At 42.6% G+C, this 23,706-nt stretch overlaps 1 protein-coding gene across 3 annotated transcripts in view; it reads right to left on the bottom strand.

Annotated features, from left to right (window-relative positions):
• Nucleotides 1–939: 939 nt before the first annotated feature.
• evi5l (ecotropic viral integration site 5 like) overlaps nucleotides 940–23,706 on the bottom strand; it is a 36,513-nt gene continuing 13,746 nt past the window's right edge. For 2 of the 3 annotated variants that reach the window (XM_068727118.1, XM_068727120.1), the window contains exons 3-20: nucleotides 21,555–21,744; nucleotides 20,511–20,735; nucleotides 19,214–19,288; nucleotides 18,800–18,925; nucleotides 18,499–18,642; nucleotides 18,296–18,385; nucleotides 17,214–17,311; nucleotides 16,953–17,013; nucleotides 16,759–16,812; nucleotides 16,223–16,255; nucleotides 15,170–15,310; nucleotides 10,680–10,796; nucleotides 9,775–9,915; nucleotides 9,467–9,643; nucleotides 8,810–8,956; nucleotides 8,270–8,365; nucleotides 7,943–8,038; nucleotides 940–5,467 (exon numbers count right to left, since the gene is read on the bottom strand). In XM_068727118.1, coding sequence (XP_068583219.1) covers nucleotides 5,150–5,467; nucleotides 7,943–8,038; nucleotides 8,270–8,365; nucleotides 8,810–8,956; nucleotides 9,467–9,643; nucleotides 9,775–9,915; nucleotides 10,680–10,796; nucleotides 15,170–15,310; nucleotides 16,223–16,255; nucleotides 16,759–16,812; nucleotides 16,953–17,013; nucleotides 17,214–17,311; nucleotides 18,296–18,385; nucleotides 18,499–18,642; nucleotides 18,800–18,925; nucleotides 19,214–19,288; nucleotides 20,511–20,735; nucleotides 21,555–21,744 — 2,329 coding nt within the window. In that variant the 3' untranslated portion in view covers nucleotides 940–5,149. The remainder of the gene's footprint in view (nucleotides 5,468–7,942; nucleotides 8,039–8,269; nucleotides 8,366–8,809; nucleotides 8,957–9,466; nucleotides 9,644–9,774; nucleotides 9,916–10,679; nucleotides 10,797–15,169; nucleotides 15,311–16,222; nucleotides 16,256–16,758; nucleotides 16,813–16,952; nucleotides 17,014–17,213; nucleotides 17,312–18,295; nucleotides 18,386–18,498; nucleotides 18,643–18,799; nucleotides 18,926–19,213; nucleotides 19,289–20,510; nucleotides 20,736–21,554; nucleotides 21,745–23,706) is intronic. The other variant, XM_068727121.1, reaches the window with a different exon arrangement.

The following is a 23,706-nucleotide window of genomic DNA, read 5'->3' as shown; positions in this document are numbered from 1 at the left end:
TCTTCAGAAAATGTTGACACACTATGTTGAAACACTTTGTGTTACAAAATAACCATCGGGGTCCGGTTCAAAAGTTGGCTCATGAAAACTAACTGAACAGAGATGAGAAAGAGACACAGCAAGAGGAAATGTGAATAAAGGTGTTGAGGTGAAAAAACATTTAAAAAAAACCACATGAGTCACATCACTGCACTGACAAGTTCCTTCAGTGTGATGAACATGGGCCCAGCAGCATATTTTGAGTCAAGCCCAAATACACTGTCCTGCTGCCGAAAATACTCAACGTTAGATAGCAGATAGTTCAGTGATGATTTCAGTCCAAGAACAGGCAAAGGTGTCCGAGGATACTAGTCTAACTATACAGACGCAAGGTTCAAATCACAGATGGAAATCACTGGGAACGTTATTGCTGCAAGACTATTCAAGTAAAGGATGACAACGACGTGAAGCCAAGTTATCACACTGCCTTCTAAAACTGATCTGAGAACACAAAATGATGCCAGGCGAGTGCGAGTGCCCAGTTCAGGCCAAAGAATAAGGTCAATACAATGAATATGTGTCTGAGACAGTAGATTTCATGCAGTTTGGAATGAGTGGAAAATCTCCCATTATGCTAACCTAAACTGCTATTAGCATAGCATTTTGTAATTTGAGGTATACTGTGTTCATTTTGTGAAATCTCACTTTACATCATTGTCAAACAAGACGTGTATTAGCAGCTAACGTTAGCTTTGTCAGTTAGCTCCGTTAGCTATGCTACAATTAGCTACACCTGGCAGGTACTGGGTCTAACAACCTGTTTGCGTGGTGCAACCTGTTTTAATGCAGTAATGATCTCAACTTAGCGAAAGACTTAACAAAACCCAAGTTACACTAAGCTAATGTTCAACATTTGAGTGAATATAATCAACCCAGCAATAACCAACATCAACACCACAATCAGGCTTTTGCAAAGGTGCATTGTCAAAGTTTATTTTGTATCATTCATTAGGATACAGAACACTGAAATGTATTTCCCCCCCCCCATCATACTGGAATTTATATAATCTTTACCGTCATTTAATATATTCGATAACATCAGTTGAATTGCAAGACAGAAAGAGAGAGGGTGGGCAGGGTTCCTGGGTATGATGCTGCGGACATCAACAGCCGTCACAAACGGCAACATGAATCTGAAAAATTAAACACCAGACTAACCAGGAAGAACTCACATGTGACACACACTGTTTTGCACGGCATTGTCTCTTATTTCCCGCTTTCATATCAGGGGGAAACGCGTGGACGTTCCAGTTTCAAGATTTTAAGATGATACATCTGGAGCAACACAGTGCGATCTGTTCAGTCCAAACATAATTCACTTTACATCACATGGCTGGTTTAATGACGGGCTGCGGTGGCTGACTCGCCGCTGAAACCCTCGTTAAACACGCATGAAGTCGTTTAGCATAGCGTGTAAACCTACCTACCTTTATGGCACGTTATACGATGTTTAATCATTATCATCTCATGTAATGCTGTTAGCAGGAGGAACCAAAGTACTGATGGCAATTATAAAAAAATAATGTTAACGATGAGAGCTAGTACCATATTCAAAAGTAATTTACAAACATATCAAAATGTTTCGTCACAGTAGATTTCGTTGTGTTTAGACAGTGGTGAGAACAGAGCACCATCACTGAACAGCAGTGTACAGATGTGTTAAGGAACCGCGTACAGATGTGTTGTTGAAGGAATCCAGATTGGGGTTAATTTTGGGATGCTCAGTCCTTCTTACAATTACTTTATGCATTTTAATTGTTTAACTGAAATCCAAACTGAAAAGTTACAATCCTTAAGATTTCAGTCGTGGTGCGTCTGGCGACAGCTGAAGCCATTCTGACAGAGTACACCGGCACCTTAAAGGACACAATCAGCAGTGTTTTCCGACTCATGGTCCGACGATGCCTTGCGCATTACATCACTCTTTTCTTGTCAATCCTTTGAATCCCTCAAGGGAAAGACGAATGTCACTGTTCACAATGAAAACTACAGCGCAGAAAGGCAAAGTAAATGCATCAAATAGATCTTAAGCATTATAACTAAGAATTAGAAGGAACTCAACTGCAACCAACGTTCATTTGGTCAGACGATATCCAAAGACTGTGTGGAGATCTCAGTTGCTACACCCACCAATGACCACTAAAAGGCTGTTATTTGCAACAGTATGGTGGACAAACCAACATCCTCTTTAGCTCTTCGATGGCCTTCACTGGAAGAACCAATTTCCTGATTTCTCAGAGGACAGCAATACTTCTCACCATTACCATTTCTTCGATTGTGTTGCACAACGGCGTTAGAAATGAAAGTGGGCCTTTGGAGAATTTAGACAAAGTCCTACAACATCAGTCCGTAGAATAATGAAGCCCATTACGAAGTCGGGACGGATGATCTTGGAGCAAAGTACTCCGATAACATCAAGGTGAAGAGCTGACTATAACAAGAAATGATCCCACCTCGAATCCATTCATCCACACCATCTCTCACTGCTGAAAGTCATGAGCAGACACTTTCTCTGTAGTGCAAAAAGCAGATCGCTGCTCTACATGTGACACCCTGTTTGATAAAACGATACACACTCACCAGCTTCAGCAAGACTTGACTGACAGTGATACAGCTTTAAATCTTATCCATATACTTTTTGCTCCAGTTACTTTGTATATTTCATATCTCGTCATACATTTTACACCCTCTTTTTCTCTACACAGAATATATTAATGTCTGATATGTAAAATATTTTTCACCCACACACACTCTGTTGGCATCCTTAGGATATGAACCGCTCCCTCCACTTTCGTTGGCCCACATGCTGCAGTTTTAGCTGTCAAAAAGTGATATGAGCACATGAACTGGGGATTCCAGATCAGCGCTGTTACCTGGGTTTCTTTTGGCGTGTATGGGACTGACAATTAAAGGAACTGTTTGACATTTTGGGAACTACACCGAGAGGACTGACACCAATCGCGTGTCCGTCTGTTAAATACGAAGCTACTGCCAGAATCTTGGGAAACAGCTAGCCTGGCTACGTCCAAAGGTTAAATCTTGAGCAATGATTAAAGAACGTATCCTCATCCAACGGTTGGTATGATGCCTTACGAAAAGTCAGTCCTCATTTTTCCCCACATTCCAGCAACGTGTGTCGTTACATGCATACGATATTTTCAATCTCTTCACAGGAAACAACTAGTTTTGGGAAAAGATGGTGGTTTGGGTTAAAGTAACGGTATTGGCGTAAAGTACAGAAGTTACATGTCAAATAAATAACCGCTGACTTCTGGTTTTCACACGGGGCACGAACAGTTCGGTCTTGTTGGACATGGACCCTGACCTCCTCGCTCTTGATACCACGTCACCTGTCCTGGTTCCCGATTACGTGAACTACATAAAAATGAATTACATTATATACAAATTACAGTGCATTACTTTTTTTTTTTTACAAGCTGCTTCAGCCTCACTTGGTCTGCCCAATAGCTTATAATGCTAAGCTAATTCTAGCGAACCGTAGGTAGATATTGCATTGTATTTGCAGTTGTAATTGACATTAGTCAGTGCACTGACTATGATCCTTTTCTACTTGTGCTAATGAAACTTTAGCATGTACCATTATACCACTTGTGGCTACAATGCAGTTACTCCAAAAATTGTGTAAAAACAAGCTTACGTGATGGATTTTTCATGACTTGACACAGAAAGTCACTGTGCGCTGCTACGCTAAGCTAAGCATCTCCTGGCTTCAGCTTCATATTTAACAGACAGACGGGAGAAAGGTCTCGATCGTCTCATGTAATCCTCAGCAGGAAAGCAAATGAATGTCCTGAAATGTCAAACTGTTCCTCTAACTCGCACGTAAACAATGATCATGCTCGGTTTGGAAGAAAATTGTTCCCATCTTTGCTGAATGTTGAGAATCTCCAGGGAGGAATCAGGTCAAACATGGAGGTTGCATGTTCACCTCACAAAGATTACAAAAAAAACAACAACAACAGAAAGAAAAAAAAATAGGAGAAGTAAATCCCAAATCATAGCAGCACATTTCCGTCTCTGAAACACTCGGTTGTCACAGTAAACCTGTAACAGACGACTAGTTGGCACAAAGGACGGTGTAGAAAGTTTGGCCTCTGTCGGTATCTCTACACTCCTATAGTTTCATATAGATATATAAAATATATTAAAAAATATCAAAATAAATTACAACATATAAATAATAATAAAAAAAAAAAAAAAAAAGATTTGGCAACATCGAGTTTCTTCCTTCCTTGTTCTCTGGGTTATGGTGAACATGTTTTTTAACATGAACTGTTGCATTAACTCGCTTGGCGTCACACATATTTAGTATGTTAAAGTAACACGATAATGAATGCCATCTTGTGATATCCCTACAGTTTGATGGGTACATATTCCTACACTGCACCTCTCTCTCTTCTCATGCTCACCACCTGTTTTCTTTTCAACACTTGGTCTACTGAGAGGTAAATGGATGGCTGATATACTTTTTTTTTTTTGTGCGTTTCTTCCTAACGAGAGCTTAAAAAGGGAAAAGAGAGGATATTTAACTCTGAAGGAAGGAGAGTCGTATCAGGGTAGACAGAGCATACGGTGTGTCAAGTGTCTGTCACTCAGTTTTTAGGGAGAGTTATTTTCTGTCTACCCAGGATTCACTCCTTGTCACGGTCGCGGCAGCAGGTCCCGTGGCAGCTGTAGAGTAACGAGAGGCAACAAGAATCTTGCTGGTCCAGTGTCAGTCCTTTTTGTTTGGTTCGTGTGTCATATCTTTGTGTTCGGATGGTTTCTGGCGCAGTTACACGAGGGAACAAGGAGCGAGGCTTTACGTCACCTCTCGGTCGCGGGAACACAGGACGGGACAGCGTGGGGGAACAAGGTGGAGGAGACGGTAACAGGAGCGGAGAGACAACATGAGTGGTGATGATCAGAAGGGGTCCAATCAATGCCGCTATGTGTGCATCAAGTTAAAAGGTAAACACTGGGAAAGAGGAGGAGGACTGGATTGGATGACACAGCCCCAGTTTACAGTAGCAGACCTGTCCTGAAGAGCGCCAGCGTCTCTTTAGTTCAAACAAATCCAATGAAACCCTCACACCCCCTTCTCCAGGTCTCAGTTGTCCAGCGCCTCGGCACACACCATGCTGCCGTACAGCTGCTGTGGGTCCGGATGTGTCAGAGCCCGCTCCTCTGCCTCGCTGTCCGTGCTGCCCTCGCTGTCGAGGCGGGCAGACGGGTGACACGGGCCGGACAGGCTGGGGTAAAGGGCGTTTGGAGGCAGCGGGCTGGGGAGGAGGTCCTCGTCTGAGCTCAGATAGTCTCCCTCAGCGGAGGCGGGGCTGGCCAGACACAGATCCTGGTAGTTGGTACTTCCTCCTCCGCTGCCGACCCTGGAGCTGGGGGCCGCCTTCTGCCCTCGCAGCTGCCTGATCTGAATACAAAGAGGAAGGCTTTACTTTAAGTTTTGTCTTTACTTACAGTGGTATGTTACTCAAACAGGAATAAATTGTGTTTTTGTGGGGGATTATTTTACACGGCGGATTAATACACAGTTGGTGCTTTAGTAAGAATTTCCAGCAGCAGGGTGATGCATGTGCGATCCATTCAAAGTAAACTACAGTGCCCATGTTCACTGTAATGAACATGTCGACAGATTTAACAGTGTGGCTCACTGATGTGTTTCTATTAGCTTTCGGACAACAATGGAGCTCTGTGGCACGGGGGAATAAGTTGTAACTGGCTTTTTATTGTCAGTCATCATAATAAATACATCAAGATATATTAAAATTGCAGTCACAATCAAAAGTGTAAAATGGACCTGGTTAAAAATATATTTCTTGCTTTATTTTTTATTCCCAGCAAAACATCTCTCCAAACCGTAATGATGACGATGATATAATGACTGCACATGCCATGTTTCCATGGAAACCCAATGGTACGGCCGTACATCCATGCAGTGTGCAGACATTAAAATGGTCTTTGTGTTTGTCATCTTAAAAGTACACTCCCTCCACCAAGATCTGTGTGTCAGCTCTCTCAGCTGACTTGCTAAACGGCATTAGGGGAATCCTTGGGTAATAAGAGACTATGGTTCAGTAGTCTATAAAATGTGTTAAATCTGTTAGATGAGCCCTTTGCGAAAGCATTAAATGTCAGGTGCTGGGACTTTTTGTCAACAGGTTGTTGGGTGTGAAAAAGAAACCGAGTCAGTGAAACCCACTGACCTGACTCCTTATTATTATTTGAGTTTGTGCAAAGCAGAGGGGTCTTTACAGCTAAATAAATGATAAATAAAAAGGGAGCGTTTGCTGGTTGCTGCCGTCCAGCTGTCAGATTGCAGTGGCTGTTGTTGCCTGACAGAAGAGCTGCCGCCACAGTTTTATCTACTCCTGCAGGCCGTCTGCGTGTTAACCTTGCACATGTACCACAGTGACTCATGACAAATCTCAGAGGTTTTTTCTTCCCCTCTATCATACTCTCGGGCTGGCTGTAGGGCAGAGGGGAGGGGAAACCGGCGGTTAACCAATGGAAATGTTTTGACTGCTCGTCAAGCTACAGCAAAAGAACGAACACAAGTCATTTTTCAAGCCAGTTTGTTTTTTCAATATAAGCAGGTTAATTCATATCAGTGTCGTTTCATAAGGCGTGAAATCATCTGCATGATGTGGAATCTGTCATCGTGCATCATCCCTGTTATTATGACTCAACCGTAAGATGATCTCTTTAGAGGACTTTACTGAGATTTCTCTAAAGGGTTCACTGCTTCCTCGGCTGTACTGACGCAAGTTTCGGTCTCATTTAGAAAACCGCTGCTTTGAAGAAAAAAAAAAGAAAAAAGGTGGGGAGAGTAGAAGAAAAGAGAGGAGCAGTAAAGGGCAGGGCAGTCTCATCACACCTTCTCACTTAGACGTTTAAACACTTCCCTCCTAGTCACCCACTGCAACTCTCTGAATGAACAAACCCTGAGTGTTTGTTTGCACAAAAAAAAAAGGTTGAGTCTCCAAAACGGGAGGGGCTTCATAAGCCAGAGAGGTAATTGAATTTGAATCAACCCATGAAACTGTGGAAATCAGAAAAGCTACAGTTGCCATAATGTTTTAACCCGACAGAGTGGGTGAACTACATGCTGCGAACCCCCCCCCAACCTTCTGAATGTCACGCACTTGTTCTTCTTTTAAGGAATTAATGTTCACCGTGAACACAGTGCTGAGAATACAGCAGTGGTCTCCTCTTTACAAGAAAGACAACACAACTGAGCAGGCGCGTTTGGGTGGAAGTGGTGTCTGTTGTGCGGCTGCATGTAGATGACAAGATTCTTCTGTGGTGGCAGGCCAGGCTGCATGTATCTACACGCACTGTGTGTGTCTCATGTCTGCACGCCACATGGAAGCGGAACTCGCCAGTTAACAAAGATCATATCGCCAACATTATTGTTAATTATGCGTTTGTCAGTTATACTGCTGAAACCCTAATGAATCATAAGAACATCGAAGATAAAATACCAACATTTGCAGACTCTGAACTACATTTTAAATCATCCGTCACTGGGTCGGATTTCAGAATCTGCAAATGTTTTATGGCACAAACGCACTGGACCCAGACCTGCAAATCTCTGCAAGCTGAAACATTTAAACAGGTCTTTTGTTCTGACTTCTGACATCCGGTGGTTGGAGAAACAACCGACCAATCAGAACTTAGTAGGTGGGATTAACATTTTGTCCGTTTTGATTGTACTCTGGTGCGGACCAAAACAATCGGTTTCCAAGCGAACCCGAGTGCGTTCAGTTTCAGCTTCAGACGGGAAAGACCAAATTGCTTTCAAAAGCTTCATGTGGCACAATGTTTTGCCGTTATTCATCATGAAATGAAATCCAGCAAACGGTGCTGTTCGGTGTGTGTGTCTAACCTCGTTCTTGAGCTCAGCGATCTGGTCCCGCAGCTCGTTTATGTACTGTCTGGAGTCTGAGTGGTTCAGCTGGCCCTGGATCAGCCCCTCCTCCTTCTGTAAAAACACATTTTACACACCGAGGGTTAAAGTTAAAGTCAAAGTTATTGTTACAATGTTGTTGAAATCGATCATCCGCATGCAGACTACGGGCACACATTTTAGGTACGTACAATCCTTGCAGGCACGGAGGCCCATAAACACGCACGCACGCACGCACGCACGCACGCACGCACGCACACACACACACACACACACACACACACACACACACACACACACACACACCTGTATCTCAAGATCAGCAATCTTCTGCCTGAGTTCAGCCATAGCAGCCATGCTGTCTGCTTCTCTCAGTCGCACCGCCATCACCTCCTCTTTGCTCTGCATGCATGAGGGGAGAGAGAAGACGCCATGTGGTTGACAACATGTTGGATTTCAGTGATGGATTTAACAGTCTCTGTCCCTCTGCCTGCATCCTGCTCTGTCCTACATCTCTCACTTCAGGCCTTCTTCATTGACTGTCCTTTTTTGGATATGACTCCCAGAATTTAAAGTCAGACTCATTTCTCTCTCATTTTTTCCTGAAACATTTTCTATTTCTGTTGAACAAAATCTATGTAGTCGTCCCTTCTTCTTTCCGTCCCTCTCTGTCGTTCCCTCCCTCTATATATGCTCTTCATATGATCTTTCCCTGTTTTTTCTCATATAATATATATAATATCTTTTATGATTCATTAAGCTGGGCCAGGAATATTGTGCTCTCCCCATCCATTCTCTCCCCTCCTGCTAACTCCTTTTCTTTCTCTCTCTCCTCTCCATCCAGACCTTGCAGTCGGACTCGGCCTGCTTCCTTTTCATCTCGTTGAGCTGGGCCTGGAGAGCTTTGTTCTGATTGGCCAGCATCTGGAGCCGGTCCTGCAGGGCGGAGCGTTCCTGGTCGTTGCGACCAATCAGCTTGCTGTGGATCTGGTTCTGGAGTCAGGGAAGTCAAATGGGGGAGGGTGAGGAGGGCTCCAACAAAGTCTTGCTTTCATCATTAAAATTGCGGATTTTGTTCCTGATAAATTACAGTAATGAATAATTTAGTCTGTGAGATGTAAGAACATTTTGGAAAATGCCCATCAGAGCCTAAGGTCCCATCTTGGAATAGCTCTTTTTTTCGGACCAACAGTTAAAAACCCCCAAAAATATAAATTTGAATTTACAGTGATACCATGAGACGATGGAACCAGCGAACGCTGTTAAAAGATGTACAATTAACTTTATATCAAACCTATTGTTCTGTTACTTTCCTTATTTATTATTTGATTAATCATTTTAGCAGTAGAGAGGAGAACAACCACCGTGGGGATGATCTACCTTCATCATTTTATAATCACTGTTGCTTGCAACAAATCAATCTGCACTGACCTTTGCATCCACATATCTGTGCATGTAAGAAAAGGACTTACAGAGTTTGTGTGCACTCTGGGACAGACTGACCTGGCTCTCCAGCTGCAGAGCTTTGAGTTTGACCTCTCGGAGCTCAGCCTGAGCCTGGGCTTCCCTCAGGCGGACCGTCATCAGTTTGTCCTGCAGCTCGTTCATGGCGTTCTTCTTCGGGGACTCCTTCCAGTGGCCGCCCCCGCTACCCGTGCTGCTGCCGCGGGACATGTGGTGCTGCAGAAAACACAGAGAGTAGCACAGGTGTGTAGCTCTCCTGACACTGCACACATGCACACAGACAGTTTTGTGTGTGTGTGTGTGTGTGTGTGTGTGTGTGTGTGTGTGTGTGTGTGTGTGTGTGTTACCTGCCAGCGCTGGTTGAGCTCAGTGACGGCGTCCTGCATCTCTTTGAACGAGCGCAGCGTCTCCAGCTCCCTCAGCTTCATCTGCTTCACCTCCTCCTGCAGAGCCGCCATGTTGTTCTCATCGGGCAGACACGTGCTTCTCTGGATGAGAAAACAATGTTTACAGTTTAAAAAGGACTAATTAGTCGACAGCCATACCAACGGCTCTGTGAGGCTCTACTTAGCCTCAATAACGCTAACTGATGTCAAGCCAGCATAATACTTGCCAAACATTACCATGTATGATCATCTTAGATCAGTGTGTTAGCATGATAATGTTTGCTGATTAGCACTAAACAAAGTACACTTGAGGCCGATCGGAATGTCGTTAGTTGTGCAGGTATTTGGTCACGAACCAAAGTATTAGACAAATACAATTTTTTGACCCAATGATGACGATAGATGAATTGTTATGCGGTCAGTTTTTATCAGTCTGGATGAAATTTCATGGCGATCCATCCAATAAGTTTACCAAAGATTTTACTCAAAACCACAGATGACGACCTGATGTAAAGTCAGGAGATTACCAAAGTCGGTAGATTTCATATTCTGGGTATCGTAAATGTAGAAGCGAACAATGCCAGAGGCCTATTTCCTTATTCTATCTGTCAGTTTCACGTTACAGTAAAAATCTTTATCAGGAGGAAACAGAGCTGTTGTGTCTCAACACCCTGTGAAGTAAAACTGAAAGCTTGAAATGTCACACCGGCTGTTGTTTGGAGCAACACTTGAGCGCCTTAAGTCGAGGTCGCTGCAAGATCATCTTTGACAAGTTCGCAGCTGCACACGCCTGCTCGTCTCCGCTCATCTTTCACACACTGTTCTCTCTCACACACACACACAAAGATGAGTGTCGGTTAGGTCACCTTCTCCAGGTCCAGGACTTTGTCTTGCATTTCCTTCAGCGCTCCCTGCAGTTCAGCCTCGCGGAGCCTGGACTGCTCCAGCTGGGTTTGCAGATTGTTCACAAACTGCTCCGTGTACTGAAACAAACATCGCTGGTGTTACAAAAGCTACGTGGTGTGACATGATTGTGTTGGCATACAGATATTTACTCACTACTGGGAACATTAGTTGGACGGAGGAGTCAACTGGCCTTGTTTGTTTAGTGTGATTGTCATATGCAGGCTGGGTGCAGATGATGGAGTCTAGGAGTTCAGCTTTGAACCACAGTGCGTCAATGTTTGTGAATACTGCCACAAGCTGCTGCTGTGTCTCTTTCTTTTGTCTCTTCTGCTGATGCTAATTGAGTATTCACGCACAGTCATGCATTCCTGGATCCCTGCATGCCCTTTACCATTTTCCTCTGAGGGATGACATTGAAGCAAAAGTTTTTGGGGAAGGCAGCCTGGAAACTTGCCGCAATACATTTGATGCTGCAGCCACAGATACAAACAAGAGCTATTGCTTTCACTTCTGTCAAAATGATACACAGTTCAAACTGTTTTAAACCATCTCAGCTGACTTTTTATCAGTACTTTGTAAATGTCTCTACAGTAACCAAATTTCAGAATAGCTAATGAACTAAATGAAGTTGGTATGACGCTTCCCCACCGTCTCAGAGTGATATCAGCAGATAGAAAGCTACTGTACATTTCCATGTCACCACATCAAAGTTAATCTGCAACGTTAGGGGTGTGAGAGCAGCCGAGAGAGTCAGAGAGGGCTGAGTGGAAAAACACTTTCCTACAAGGCAAAATACAAAAGCTTGAAATATGGCAAGTACATAGCGTGCGTAAAAGACTTGATTTGTCATTTCGTGCCTTTCAGTCATGGTTATCAAAGAGGACTGTGAGTGTCTGGAGGTGTGTGAACTCTGGTGGGTGATGAATGTCAGCGATCTGAGCTGGAATAAAATCACCCGTCACAATGACATCATCTACAGTGCTCGAGATCTCATGTATAAAAAAAACCTGCATGATGAATAAATTATAGTAAAGTAAGATGTACTTCATAAGCGATTTGCTTGCTCTTCCTTCAGTGTGAAGGTGCCCACCATTTTAAAGAAAGAAGTCCAATGTTTTCATTTTGTCACACAGGACAGTGTAATTTGCTGAATGTGAGTTTTAACTGTTTATCATTTGTGAAGACTGCCGATCAAGGTTTGTTTTCATTTAGGTCAGCAAAGTGGTGGTTGGACTGTAGACTGTATATAACGACGTCAGCCATTGGTTTGTGGACTGGCGCTTTGAAGCCTTTTTTTTTGGAGCCAAGTACAAAAGAACGCTAAATAAGTTTTAGGCAACCGACATGTTTCAATTAAATTTAATGAAGTCAAAACACACTGTGAAAGGGTTAAAGTTGTAAGATGAAAACACTAAGAACTCCCAGACCGGACAACGCCGTGGTAGCGATACGTCAATCACAAGGTAGCCCCGCCCTAAAGCATACCCTGCTTGATGGTTTATTTTACTCTAAATGGACCATAATTTACTAAATGAACATCATGCTGTATTGAAGAAGACTTGAAACTAGAGATTGAGACCATAACCTCATGTTTACAATGTTTACTGAGGTAATAAATCAAGAGAGAAGTAGAGTCATTTTCTAATAGACTTCTTTTTGCAACCAGAGGAGTCGCCCCCTGATGGACATTAGAAAGAATGCAAGTATAAGGCCCGTCTTCATTTGCGTCGCTTTTCAGAAGCAGAGGTTGCCGCCTTGGTTGGACAAACAGGACAGTCAATTTGAAACTCTGTTGTATCATTAACATATTGTATCAGTCATCAGTATTCATATAAAATAACTGAACGGAAGCCCCTTTGTGCTCTTCACACATGAGAAAAGATGTGGTCTCATAGTGGAGTAAATACGGCAATATTTTCCTCTGAACTGCAGAGGAGTAGAAGTATTGAGTACCTCAAACTTGTACTTAAGTACAGTACTTGAGTACATGTACTTCATTACATTCCAACCGATAAGATAATAAATTGGTGATCAAGTATTTAATAAAGTATGATTTCCACCTTTTAGGTCTTCATCAAGTCATACACAGTGCAGTCCGTATGTATTCAGACTGCTGCAAGTTTCACTTTGTTTGAGGTTGCACTGGTTGTATGAGATTGTGCTGACTGAACTTATAGACCGAAAGTGCTGACTGAACTTATAGACCTTTTTTTGGATGTAAACATTCAACAATTTAAGCACTACAACCTTTAAATCCAGCACAAAACATGTCCTTACAGTAATGGACTGCGTCAGTCTCAGGGCGGTGAGCTTTGCAGGGTTAGTCCATGATTAAATCACTCATTTCCTCCGAGCTTCATATGGAGACATGACTAAGTCTGAACAAAATGTCCCGTTGGTGTTGTGCTACGCTGTGCTGTCAAACTTGGGAGTGTTTGAAAGTGCTGCTGACGGAGCGGTTGTTTGACTAATGTGGAAGAAGCACAATTTGCAAAATATAAGGCCATGAAAGCAGAATGTAGCTTAGCTTACACCATCAGTTACTATAGGAATAATTCAAACAAAATTCTAGTGGTGCTACGAGCAATGATTATATTTGAGTTTTTTTATGTCCCCGTTTTGTTTGTTTCTGTGGACCTACAGGCGGTGATGATGCACCACAATACATAGCAGTGCCCCAAAAAATTGAAGGGGAAGACGAAGAAGAATGCTGTCTGGTCAACAGGGTTGTAAACAATAGAGGTTTCAAACTTATTAAATCAAAATCAGCTTTGCAAATGTTTCATGTTAGAGGGCGTCTTTGTGTACTGTCAAAATAAAGTCACTACACAAGTTCTGACAATAATATTACAGGAATATTCTGATTGGTTTGAAAAGCTCCAAATTACATAATTTTTTACTTAAATTTGTATTGTTCACTTTCCTTCCATATACTAACTACAATACATAAACTGCACCAGCACACTACAAAGTATGACCTTTTTGTTTTGTTAAAAAACTGGTTTCAGACTGGTGAAAATCACCTTTAATCAGAAAAGTTAAGAGACCAAAGAAGTCTCAAAAGGGCCTAAAGACTTGAGTTTGTGGCTGGATATGCTGGAATGAAGTCTGCATTACATCAAGGAAGGATCAGAACACCCTGAGTGCTTAATTCCCCACCTCTCTTAAGCCCTATAGATCGGGCGTTGGCACACCCTGATTGGTTGAGAGGAGAAATGCACCAAGCTGCTGTCAATTCTTAATTAGGAGTCGGTCCACACACCCTGCAAACAGGTGATCTGAATAACCCTCCAATCAACTCTTGTGTCGTTAGTATACTGACAGCAAGTACCAGTAACTTTCCATTTTTTGTATCATAGCTGGCATCTCTAGTCGCCTTCATGACACTAAAATATACATTTTCTATGACAAACCTCTTTTCCCTGACATTTTCTTAATGTGAAAATGTTATAATTTGTGGTTTGTGCAGTTTGAGTCCCTGTTTTTATCATCTTTATTTTCTCAATTATTATTATATATTATATAAAACCATTAGAGATGATAATACATTTTATTCAGACACACAAAGACTTTACAAATTACTACGAAGCAAACAAGTAAATGGTACTGTAAAGTAATGCGTTTCTATCATTTCTTTGCAAATGAGAATGGATTCAATCAACCATTTTACAAAGTTAATGTTGTAAATGAGTCAATCTGAAACAGTTGGTCCACTGTTGTGTCAGACCTGAACATGCTCAACCAGCTCTTATTTTGTGCTGGCTGGTGTTTGACACATTTAAACATTTTTCCGCAGCGGAAATTTGTTTTAATAAGTTAATTCAAGTCTATCAGTGGCTGCTCTAAATCTGATATAAAACTGACTATATGCTTTAAGCAGACAGCAACCTCCAGGCTGAAAAGTGAAGCCAATGCTGCAGTGCCTTATACTTGCATTCTTTTTAATGTCCATCAGGGGGCGTCGCCTCAGGTTGTATAGAAGTCGATCAGAAAATGACTTCTCACTTGATTTATTACCTCAGTAAACATTGTAGACATGAGTTTATGGTCTAAATCTCTAGTTTCATGTCTTCTTCAATACAGCATGATGTTCATTCAGTAAATTGGTCCCACTTAGAGTAAAATAAAAGATAAAGCAGTGTATGCTTTAGGGCGTGATTACCTTGTGATTGACAGGCCGCTGCCGCAGCGTTTATCGGTCTGGGAGTTGTCCGTGTTTTCATCTTACAACTTCAATTCATTCAATTAACTACTAGTTGACCTCATGAACCATCACCAAATAAAGAACTGATGATGAACTGCTTCCGCCTAGAGAGAAACTACATGAATCTCTTGTTGGACATATGTGAGGGAAAATGATATTTCGCCTGCCGTCATCGTCTCTGTGTTGGAACCATCCTTTTCTGTTGCTCCCACAGTGTTTGTGCACAGACTGTGGGTTGGCGTTTACCTTCTGTTGCTGCAGCTCTCTGATGGTCTCCTGCGCTTTCTCCAGGCTCTCGCTGGCTGTGTTGCACTGCTGCCTCACCACCGCCAGCTCCCGCTTGATTACGTAGTTCTCCTCTGCTTCCTGCGCCCTCGTCACCTGACCCTGGAAGAGCAGGCCAAAGGGTCGAGATCAGTTGTGGAATTTAAACTCCGAAACGCAGAATGTATACCAATGTAAGGAAAAGGGTCATTCTGGACATCTAGGGAACGTTATCACGCTTAAGGTGCTGCATGGTGCATAGCAGATACAGCCCTAAAGTAAATAGTTTGAGATTTGGGGAAATTCGTATATTTATCTTCCTGCAGAGAGCCGGCTGAGAAGATCGAGACCTCCCTCATAGCTGTCCTTTAAATACAAAGCTACAGCTAGCAGCTGGTTAGCATCGCTTAGCATAACGACTAGAAACAGTGGGAAACAGCTAGCCTGGCTTTGTACAAGGGTAAAAAAAATCAGCCTAGCAGCACCGTAACAGCCCACTAAAAACATGTGACATCTCTTTTGTTTAAACCCAACATAAAACCACAATGCGTCGTTTGGACAGAGCCAAGCTAGCAGTTTCTAACCTCCCCCTGATGGTAGCTTCATATTTAGTGTACAGACACGAGAGACTAACTCTCGGCAACAAAGCAAATAAGTGCATTTTCCAAAATGTCTAACTATGTAGGGTATTTCATTCACATTTTGATAAGGTGTATTTTAAATAAAAATGAGTGACAATAATAGTAGTAATAGTTATAACCCTTAACATGCCACATGCAGGGATTATACAACCTCATTAGACCGTATTAGGATCTCCATCAAGGATAAACATTACATGCATTCAGGGATTACAGGACGGTCTTGTGGGCTCAGATATTCAACAATATTCTTTCATGCACTTTTGGCAGGTAGATGTTAAGAGGAGGGAGAGAAGCAGTGCAGGAGAGCAGAAAGAGGAAGAGGAGTAGGAGGAGGAAGGCGTGAGTTGGTCAGAGGACAGCGAGGTCAGTGGGAAAGTGGTTCGCAGTACTCTACCTGTATCAGCCTGTCTGCCAGAGCGGCACTCTCCTACAACGCAGCGACGGGCAGGAACAAGAGGGTGAAAAAATAAAGAGATGAAGAGAGAGTGAAAGACAGCGGGACACCGGGGAGGATAAACCACAACAAAGCCAGAGAAGAAGAGTAAGAAACGGAACCACAGGTGAGAGGAATTGTTCGAAACAGATTCAGAGAAGCGTGTGAAGACAAAAGATCACTCAGAAAAAAAAAAAGAAGTGTTTCAGAGAGAAGAAGAAGATTAAAAACTGCAGACACCCACAAACACCCACACCCACACCCACACCCACACACACTTTAACAACAAGCTCCTCAGGAGAAGAAAACCATCAGGGGAAAAAAATGAGCTCACAAATTTAAACCCAGAGCGTTATCTCCTGACAGGGTTTAACTAGATCTGATCAAAAAGTCAAGAGTCCTGCGCTGAGCAATTTGTCTGTTTCGTGTCAATGATGCCGCACAAACCGAATTTATTTTAGCATTTAGATAAGCCGGAATCGAAACCCATCTCTTACCTTCTCCAGAGTCTCAATCCTCTGCTTCAGCAGCCTGTTTTCTGTGCGTAACCTCTGATCAGAGAGAGAGGTGGGGGAGAGGTGCAGAGCAGATATATTATATATATGTTTATCATATTATTTATGTTTTAAATCCTACTAAAAGCGTTTGTAATATCCACATCATGCACACACACAGCTGAGTAGACACTCACCTTGATCTCAATTTGTTCTTCCATTTCTTTGTTCTTGATTGTGGTATATTCTTTTTCAAGTCTGGTAAAAAAAAAATACACAAAAACAACACAGGATTATGCAACGTTACCTCAACATTTAAATGTATAGATTGGCGCTCCATTATAATTTTAATTGTTGAGCAAAAACCAATAGTTAGACTGAAGTACAAATCCTACTGGGCAACGTTAAAGCCTGTTCACAGTCTTACTAGTCATTAGTTGAGTAACAAGCGCTCTTACTTCTTCATCCGCTTGGGGTTGTACTTGACCTGGTAGGCCCTGAGGATCAGCTTGTCTGTGCAGCTGTCAAACTGGTGGGGGATCACCTTCTGAAAATGCTGGCAGACCCGGAGGGAACCACACAGAAGATTAGAGAGCGCGAGACAGAGATGCTCATTCATATTCAAGCAGAAGCAGGCAGGCACACTTTAGAGAAATGAAGGAGAGCGTCTGCTCGAGTTGTGTCGAGCAATCAGCTGCTGCATTTCTGGAACTACGATGGTTCTGATAAAATGAAGTTCACAGACAATAATGTTCATGTATTGATCTATCAGCACGATAAAGAAATTGAGTTTACGGATGAATACATTTTTCACTTAAAACATACTGTATTTCATGAACTATGAGACTTAAAAATTTCAGTAATTTTTCAATCAAAAACTCTCTAAAGATTTGCTGTTTTTCTTTGTGATATATGACGATAAAGTGAATGTTTCGGGTTTGGAATGTTTATATAAATAAATATAAAGGCCATTTTTTATGATTTTATCAACAAACCGTTTCAATTAATCAAGGGAGTAATTGACATTATCAATGATGACAATAATAATTATAGCTAGTTGCAGCCCTATTTTATATTGAATTTTACCCCAAAATCAAGAGAGAAAAGAAATGAGAGACAAGCTTCTGACAGGTAAAACCTTTGTTTCTTAAATTTTCATCTGTTATCAGAAATCAGATTATATAAACACAAATCAAGATCGAATTCACCTATTTCTTTTCAGAGTGCATCCAGATAATGAAAAACAACATTTGGTTTGGGCAACAACAAGCTTCACAAAGTGTAAAAATCAACACTAGGCCAGTGTTTAATCTCACATAAAACCCTGATACATGTTACACCATCACCCAACGAATGTTTCCTGGTTTCAGTTTCAGTTTTTTAATGAGTGTGAAGCCTCTTTTTTTTTATCAGAGCGGATCTGTAATTCAGGAAGCTTGCGTGCAAAAGGGAAAGCGGGACGTGGAGCCTCTGACTCGTGGCTGAATCCACACATGAAACTCATTTCTGCAGCAAACGGTATAAAGCTGCAGCTGCTTACCTGCGACATGCCCTCCATGTCCAGCTGAATGAGGTCAGTCTGGTTGTACTGCAGGATGGCCAGGCCCACGCGGAAGATAATCTCTAGGCCCTACAGACAGGTTGCATATTTTTGTTACGTGAGCTCAGTGAACTGAAAGGTACAGATTAGAAAAAACAAATATACACAGTCAAACACATCCCAATGCTCAAAATGTTTCCTACCTCATACATGAAGATGTCGAAGATGCGCGTGGCGACAGGCAGGGGTAGGAAGGTGAGGAAAAGGGTGAGGAACCAGGACGAGGCATACATGGATGTGTGGAAACTCTGGGATCGAAAATGGACGTTCAGCTCTGGAAGTTGCTCCTGAGGCGAAAAGAGGATGATTTCATGCCTCGAGTGACATACAAAACGAAAGTGATGCGCTGAAGACACACAAACGAATGCTTTGCTGCCCCTCTGTGGAGGAAAGCTACACTGCAAGCCTCGTGTTTGTGGACAGGCTCTCCTGCTTCCTCTGTACCTGTAGCAGATACTCAAACTGGTAGATGCAGAGGCCCAGCTCGGCCATGCTGGGTTTGAACAGCTCCCTCAGACGGTACTCCTGCATCAGACGCACAAAAACACAAAACGCCTCCTCCTCGGGCATCTGGGAGGAGGGGAGACGGGTGAGTAAAGGTCCCTCATTTCAGGTACGAATTAGACATTGCTTATGTCAAACAGTTTATTATACACTGACTCTTATATTTCACCTCTAGAGACAACTTTATTGCCTTGCAACTGTTTCCAAATCCCACAATGTAATCAACTGTTTGTGGTTGTAGCAATCAGAGAAATCTAGAGGGACTGATTACGGTGAACTTCAGACGTATTATACTGACCCTGGCAAAATATCCTCATCATAGATCATTTTAAAGATTATATATTTGATCATTACCTGCATCAGCAGCAGACCAACAATAAATGCGCTGCCTTGGCAGTAGCCCACCTCTCGATCCACCAGAGAGTATGCCTGAAACAACACACACACACACACACACACACACACACATTACATTTGCTATGCGATGTATTTATAGAAAGCAGCACAGATGACATCTGTAATCCAGACCAAGCATTCAGCTACGAAGAAGTCACCAGAGGTCCCTTCATTTCCTGCCGAGCTGAGCAACCAGGAAACATGACTGGTGGGTAAACGGGGAACAAGCTTGTTTCCACGACTGCGAACAACAAATCTCCACATTTTATGTTTCCCAAAAGATTTGGTCTCATGAATAAAATTACATTAGTTAGGAAACACTGGCAAAATGCTCATCACAGCTTTTTGAATCTGGAGTTTAGTTTAGTGCTTTGTTAGTTTCGTTAGAAGCTTCTCAAAGACATTGTTGGGGCATTATCTTTGCCTTTAAGCAAACTGTTGCGAGTTTTCAGGAAATGTAAGAATGACAAAAGTCCCTGGCCTCATAACCAGTCCATCATGAAAAGAACTTGAAAAGAACTTTGAAACTTTATTTCAATCGTCACATACATCACATACAAGAAATTCAATTTCTGCATTTAACGATTTGAGGCACCCACAGAGCAACTTGGGGTTCAGTGTCACACTTAAAGGACGACCCGCTCTAAATATATATTATATATGCAAAAAATATATATATTTAAAGGGACAGTTCACCCCAAAATCATTTTCTTTGACCTGTAAGTACAATTTTTCAGTCTAGATTGTCTTGGTCTGAGTCTCATAATGTTGGAGATGTCTGCCTTCTCTCGAATATAATGGAACTGTATAGCACTCGGCTTGTGGTGCTCAAAGCGCCAAAAACTTTCTTTCAAAAACTCTTTCCAGAAATCATGACCCGGTTTCTCAAGATAATCCACAGACCTTGGAGTGAGGTCGATATCTCGAAAACTAGGCGACTCACACCAGAACGATCTAGATTGAATTGATAAACAGCACTACAGGTAAAAAAATATGCATTTTACATTTTTGGGATGAACTCTTTGCGACCAGAACCAGAGGAGCAGATCAATACCTGATTTGGCACGACCACAACATAATCTGAGCTGCACCCACCAGCACGCCAAATGAAACTACCATTTAACAAACTGTAACCCCAGCTAAACACACATACAAGCAAAATACATTGATTCCAACAGATACCAGTCTCACCTCACTGAATATCAGGACTCAGAAGTCTAGACCTTGAGGTGATGTGAGATGCCGCAGTGCTCACCTTCATGACGTTGAAGAGGACCTCCTGCCCCAGGCTGTCCTGGCCTTTGAAGAACTCATGTTCGGGGTAGGTGCGGGCGATGTCTCTGCGGATGAGCTTCTCGCACGGGGACGACATCTTCAGCAGCTCGGAGTACTGGTTCTTCACCGGCATGTCGGTGGCGTTGCCCAGCAGCTGCCAGACGATGGCCCGGAAATGGTGAGGGATGCCCTTCCTGATCAACTCCTAGAGGGCCGAGAGAGAGGGCAGAGAGAGAGAGAGAGAGAGAGAGAGAGAGAGAGAGAGAGAGAGAGAGAGAGAGAGAGAGAGAGAGAGAAAGAGAGAGAGAGAGCTTTAATGTCATTTTAAGCATCTCTTGAAGAGCAAAGAGAATGCAGAATCAATTACGGGATTATGAATAGATGTATTTACAAGGATGATTTAGCATCATGTTATAATTACATCCACTAGCTACATTATGACGTATCACATCAGTCCTTCACCTACTCATGTTTTTCATCATCATCATTAAAGCCAAACTCTATGTAGAGTTTGCAGGCAGGCCGGGTCATTTTGCCTGGTTTGTCTGCTCTCCCATTTCGCCCTAACTCGTTTTGCTGTCCCTCCTCTCATCCATCTTCTCCTCCCCCGGGGTTTTCCTCTTTTTCGTCACGCAGAAAGACACGGGCGAAGAGAGAGGCGTGTTGGTGCAGTGCAACTTACAGCCATTGGTGGAATCAGATTTAGTATTAGTAAAAAAAAACGTGGCTCTCAGACGACACTGAACTCCACGTTTCTGACACACACGCGGCTAAAAAGGACGCACACTTTGACCTTATGGATATAAACGGACGGATATAAATGGCCAACAAGCCTCTGCAGAAAAGGTGCAATGAGTCAGGGATTTACAGAGCTTTTCTTCTGTATGTTCCAGTAAACAAGATGTGAAAATAAAACGAGGCGGCCGATAGCCATCTTATTTATGTTCTCTTTTTGAATTATGTTCAATGACTCATTCTTCAGAAAACCACCTAATCTTTATCTTTTCAAATGTCCAGTCCCCACCTTCAGGAGTTTGTCCTTCTTGCGTCTCCACTCTTCCCACTCGTTGACGATGCGGCCCCACAGGATCCAGGTGTCCTCCTCCAGGTGAGACAGGTTGGAGGAGGCCGAGGAGCTGGACACCAGCGAGGAGCCGCTGTTGCGCCGCGAACCGCTCATCGACCGCATGGACTTGGAATCGGCCTCCAGCAGCCTGCATGAAGAGACAGTTTATGAAGACGGGGAGGCACATGACTCCAGGTGGCGTGTTTGTCTTATACGAGCAGGTACACACACACTGGAGAGAATGACCGGCAAGCTGAGGCACGGCAGGCAGGTGTGACATTGGGACGATCAGCAGAGTTTGTGCGCAACCTTGAAGAGGCACCAGAACCCTCGGGGCTAGTTACCTTAAACTATAGTCAGGCTGACACATGAGGATATTTCACACACAGCTGGCTGGCTATTAGAATCATAAATTGACAAAAAAAAAAGCAACAAAAAAGCCTTTGTGCACAAGGTCAGACTAATGACTGAAGTTATTTTGGAGGGGATCAGTTGGCCAAGGAACAGTTTGGGGGAGGGGGGGGGGGGGGGGGGGGGGGGGGGGGGGGGGGGGGGGGGGAGAGAGCTTTTTTTTTTAGCACTGAGATTAAGATGAGAAGGTCAATACTGCTCTTAGACATGTCTGCACAATGAATATGAAGCTGCAGCCTTTTATCTTAGCCAGTGAGTCACTGCTTGTTTGTTTCTAGTCTGTAAGCTAACCAGCTGCTGGGTCTAGCTTCATATGTCGCATACAGATATGAGAGTGGTATCGATCTGCTAATGGAACTCTCGGCAAGAAAGCAAATAAGCGTATTTTCCTTGAAATTATAATTTTTTTAATTACTTGGAGTCTGGGAGAGCACGAAGCAGAGATACAACATATGATGGCTGGTGGAAGAATCGTACAGGATGTGGCTTCTTCCACAGTGCTACCTTTTCTCTTTAGAAAGGGATTTTCTGTCTTTTTGATTTTAAACAAAACTAAATGTATTTTTGTGCAGTGATACAAACATGTGAACAGACATTTCCCCTGGAGAATCTGGTGCTGCTCGTTGTGTGGGATTAAACCTTATCTAACTCAGGGATTAAACCTCACCCTTCAATAGAAAAGTCCCTTTCTAAAACATGACTTTGAAACCAGGTGATTACATTACATTTCAATGATGGGCTTCCTGAAAGGCAATGTAGAAGCATCTAGGCTACATGTATGATATCAGTACAAGGCTATCGCAATGATATGTACTGTGTGACAAACACTGGATGAAATGGGATCGTTCTCAGGAAACAGACACAGATTAATGCTTTACTTCTTTTTATTTCGGGGTCATGGCACCTAAATCCCTGTGCATAACTGATCCTAGTCCTGTTCTTCTGTTTGTATGTAAAAAGTTACAAAAACAAAAAAGATATGAAAAGATAAAAACGGACAGCGTCCAGGCCTGCTTTAGAGATTTAAAAAAATAAATAAACCTCACCTATTCAGTGGTTTCTAAAACACTAACCTACATACCCACTTTTTGTTATCCAGTGTATTGTTGCGAATGTGGGGCAAGCAGACTCGTGATCCAGGTTCGACTTGACATCAGCTTGTGCTCATTTCACACAAAATTCTTTTGCACTGAACTGGGTGCATGCACACGTTGAACAACGACAAAGTTTCAAGCCCAAATGTGTCTGTGTCTAAACGTTGGAAAATACAGTATTGAACTATTTCTCCAGAAATGTCTGGGACCGAGGCCATCCTAAGTTATATAGGGCCAAATACACGTTTTCAGTCTCAATCTTCTCATATTTAAAATCTTAGATTCGTGTATCACTTTAAGTCTCACAAATATACAGCGGTATGTGATATTTTTTATGTGCTCATTAAAATTGAGGAAAGATTAATTTAAAAAGGTCTCGTAAGGAAACATTCTGTTTATTACTGTTTTATTTAACTTACTTTTGAGGCAATCAATTGCTGCTATGTACTGCACAATATTGGCCGTTTAATACAGAAAATCTATCTACCTGTACTACTATCGTCATTTCACAAACTTCCCCTGGAGATCGTATTTTTTTATCCCCCATCATGCAGTTCTAATTATCTCCCGTATTAGACCATCTCATTAATTAGTCGCTGTTTTAA

Source organism: Cebidichthys violaceus, unplaced genomic scaffold (genome assembly GCF_023349555.1).
Source record: "Cebidichthys violaceus isolate CVI_PGR_0920_01 unplaced genomic scaffold, fCebVio1.0.p SCAF_4, whole genome shotgun sequence".
Lineage (NCBI taxonomy): Eukaryota > Metazoa > Chordata > Actinopteri > Perciformes > Stichaeidae > Cebidichthys > Cebidichthys violaceus.
The sequence above is the reverse complement of the archived record's forward strand: the minus strand, read 5'-3'. Positions and strand labels throughout refer to the sequence as shown.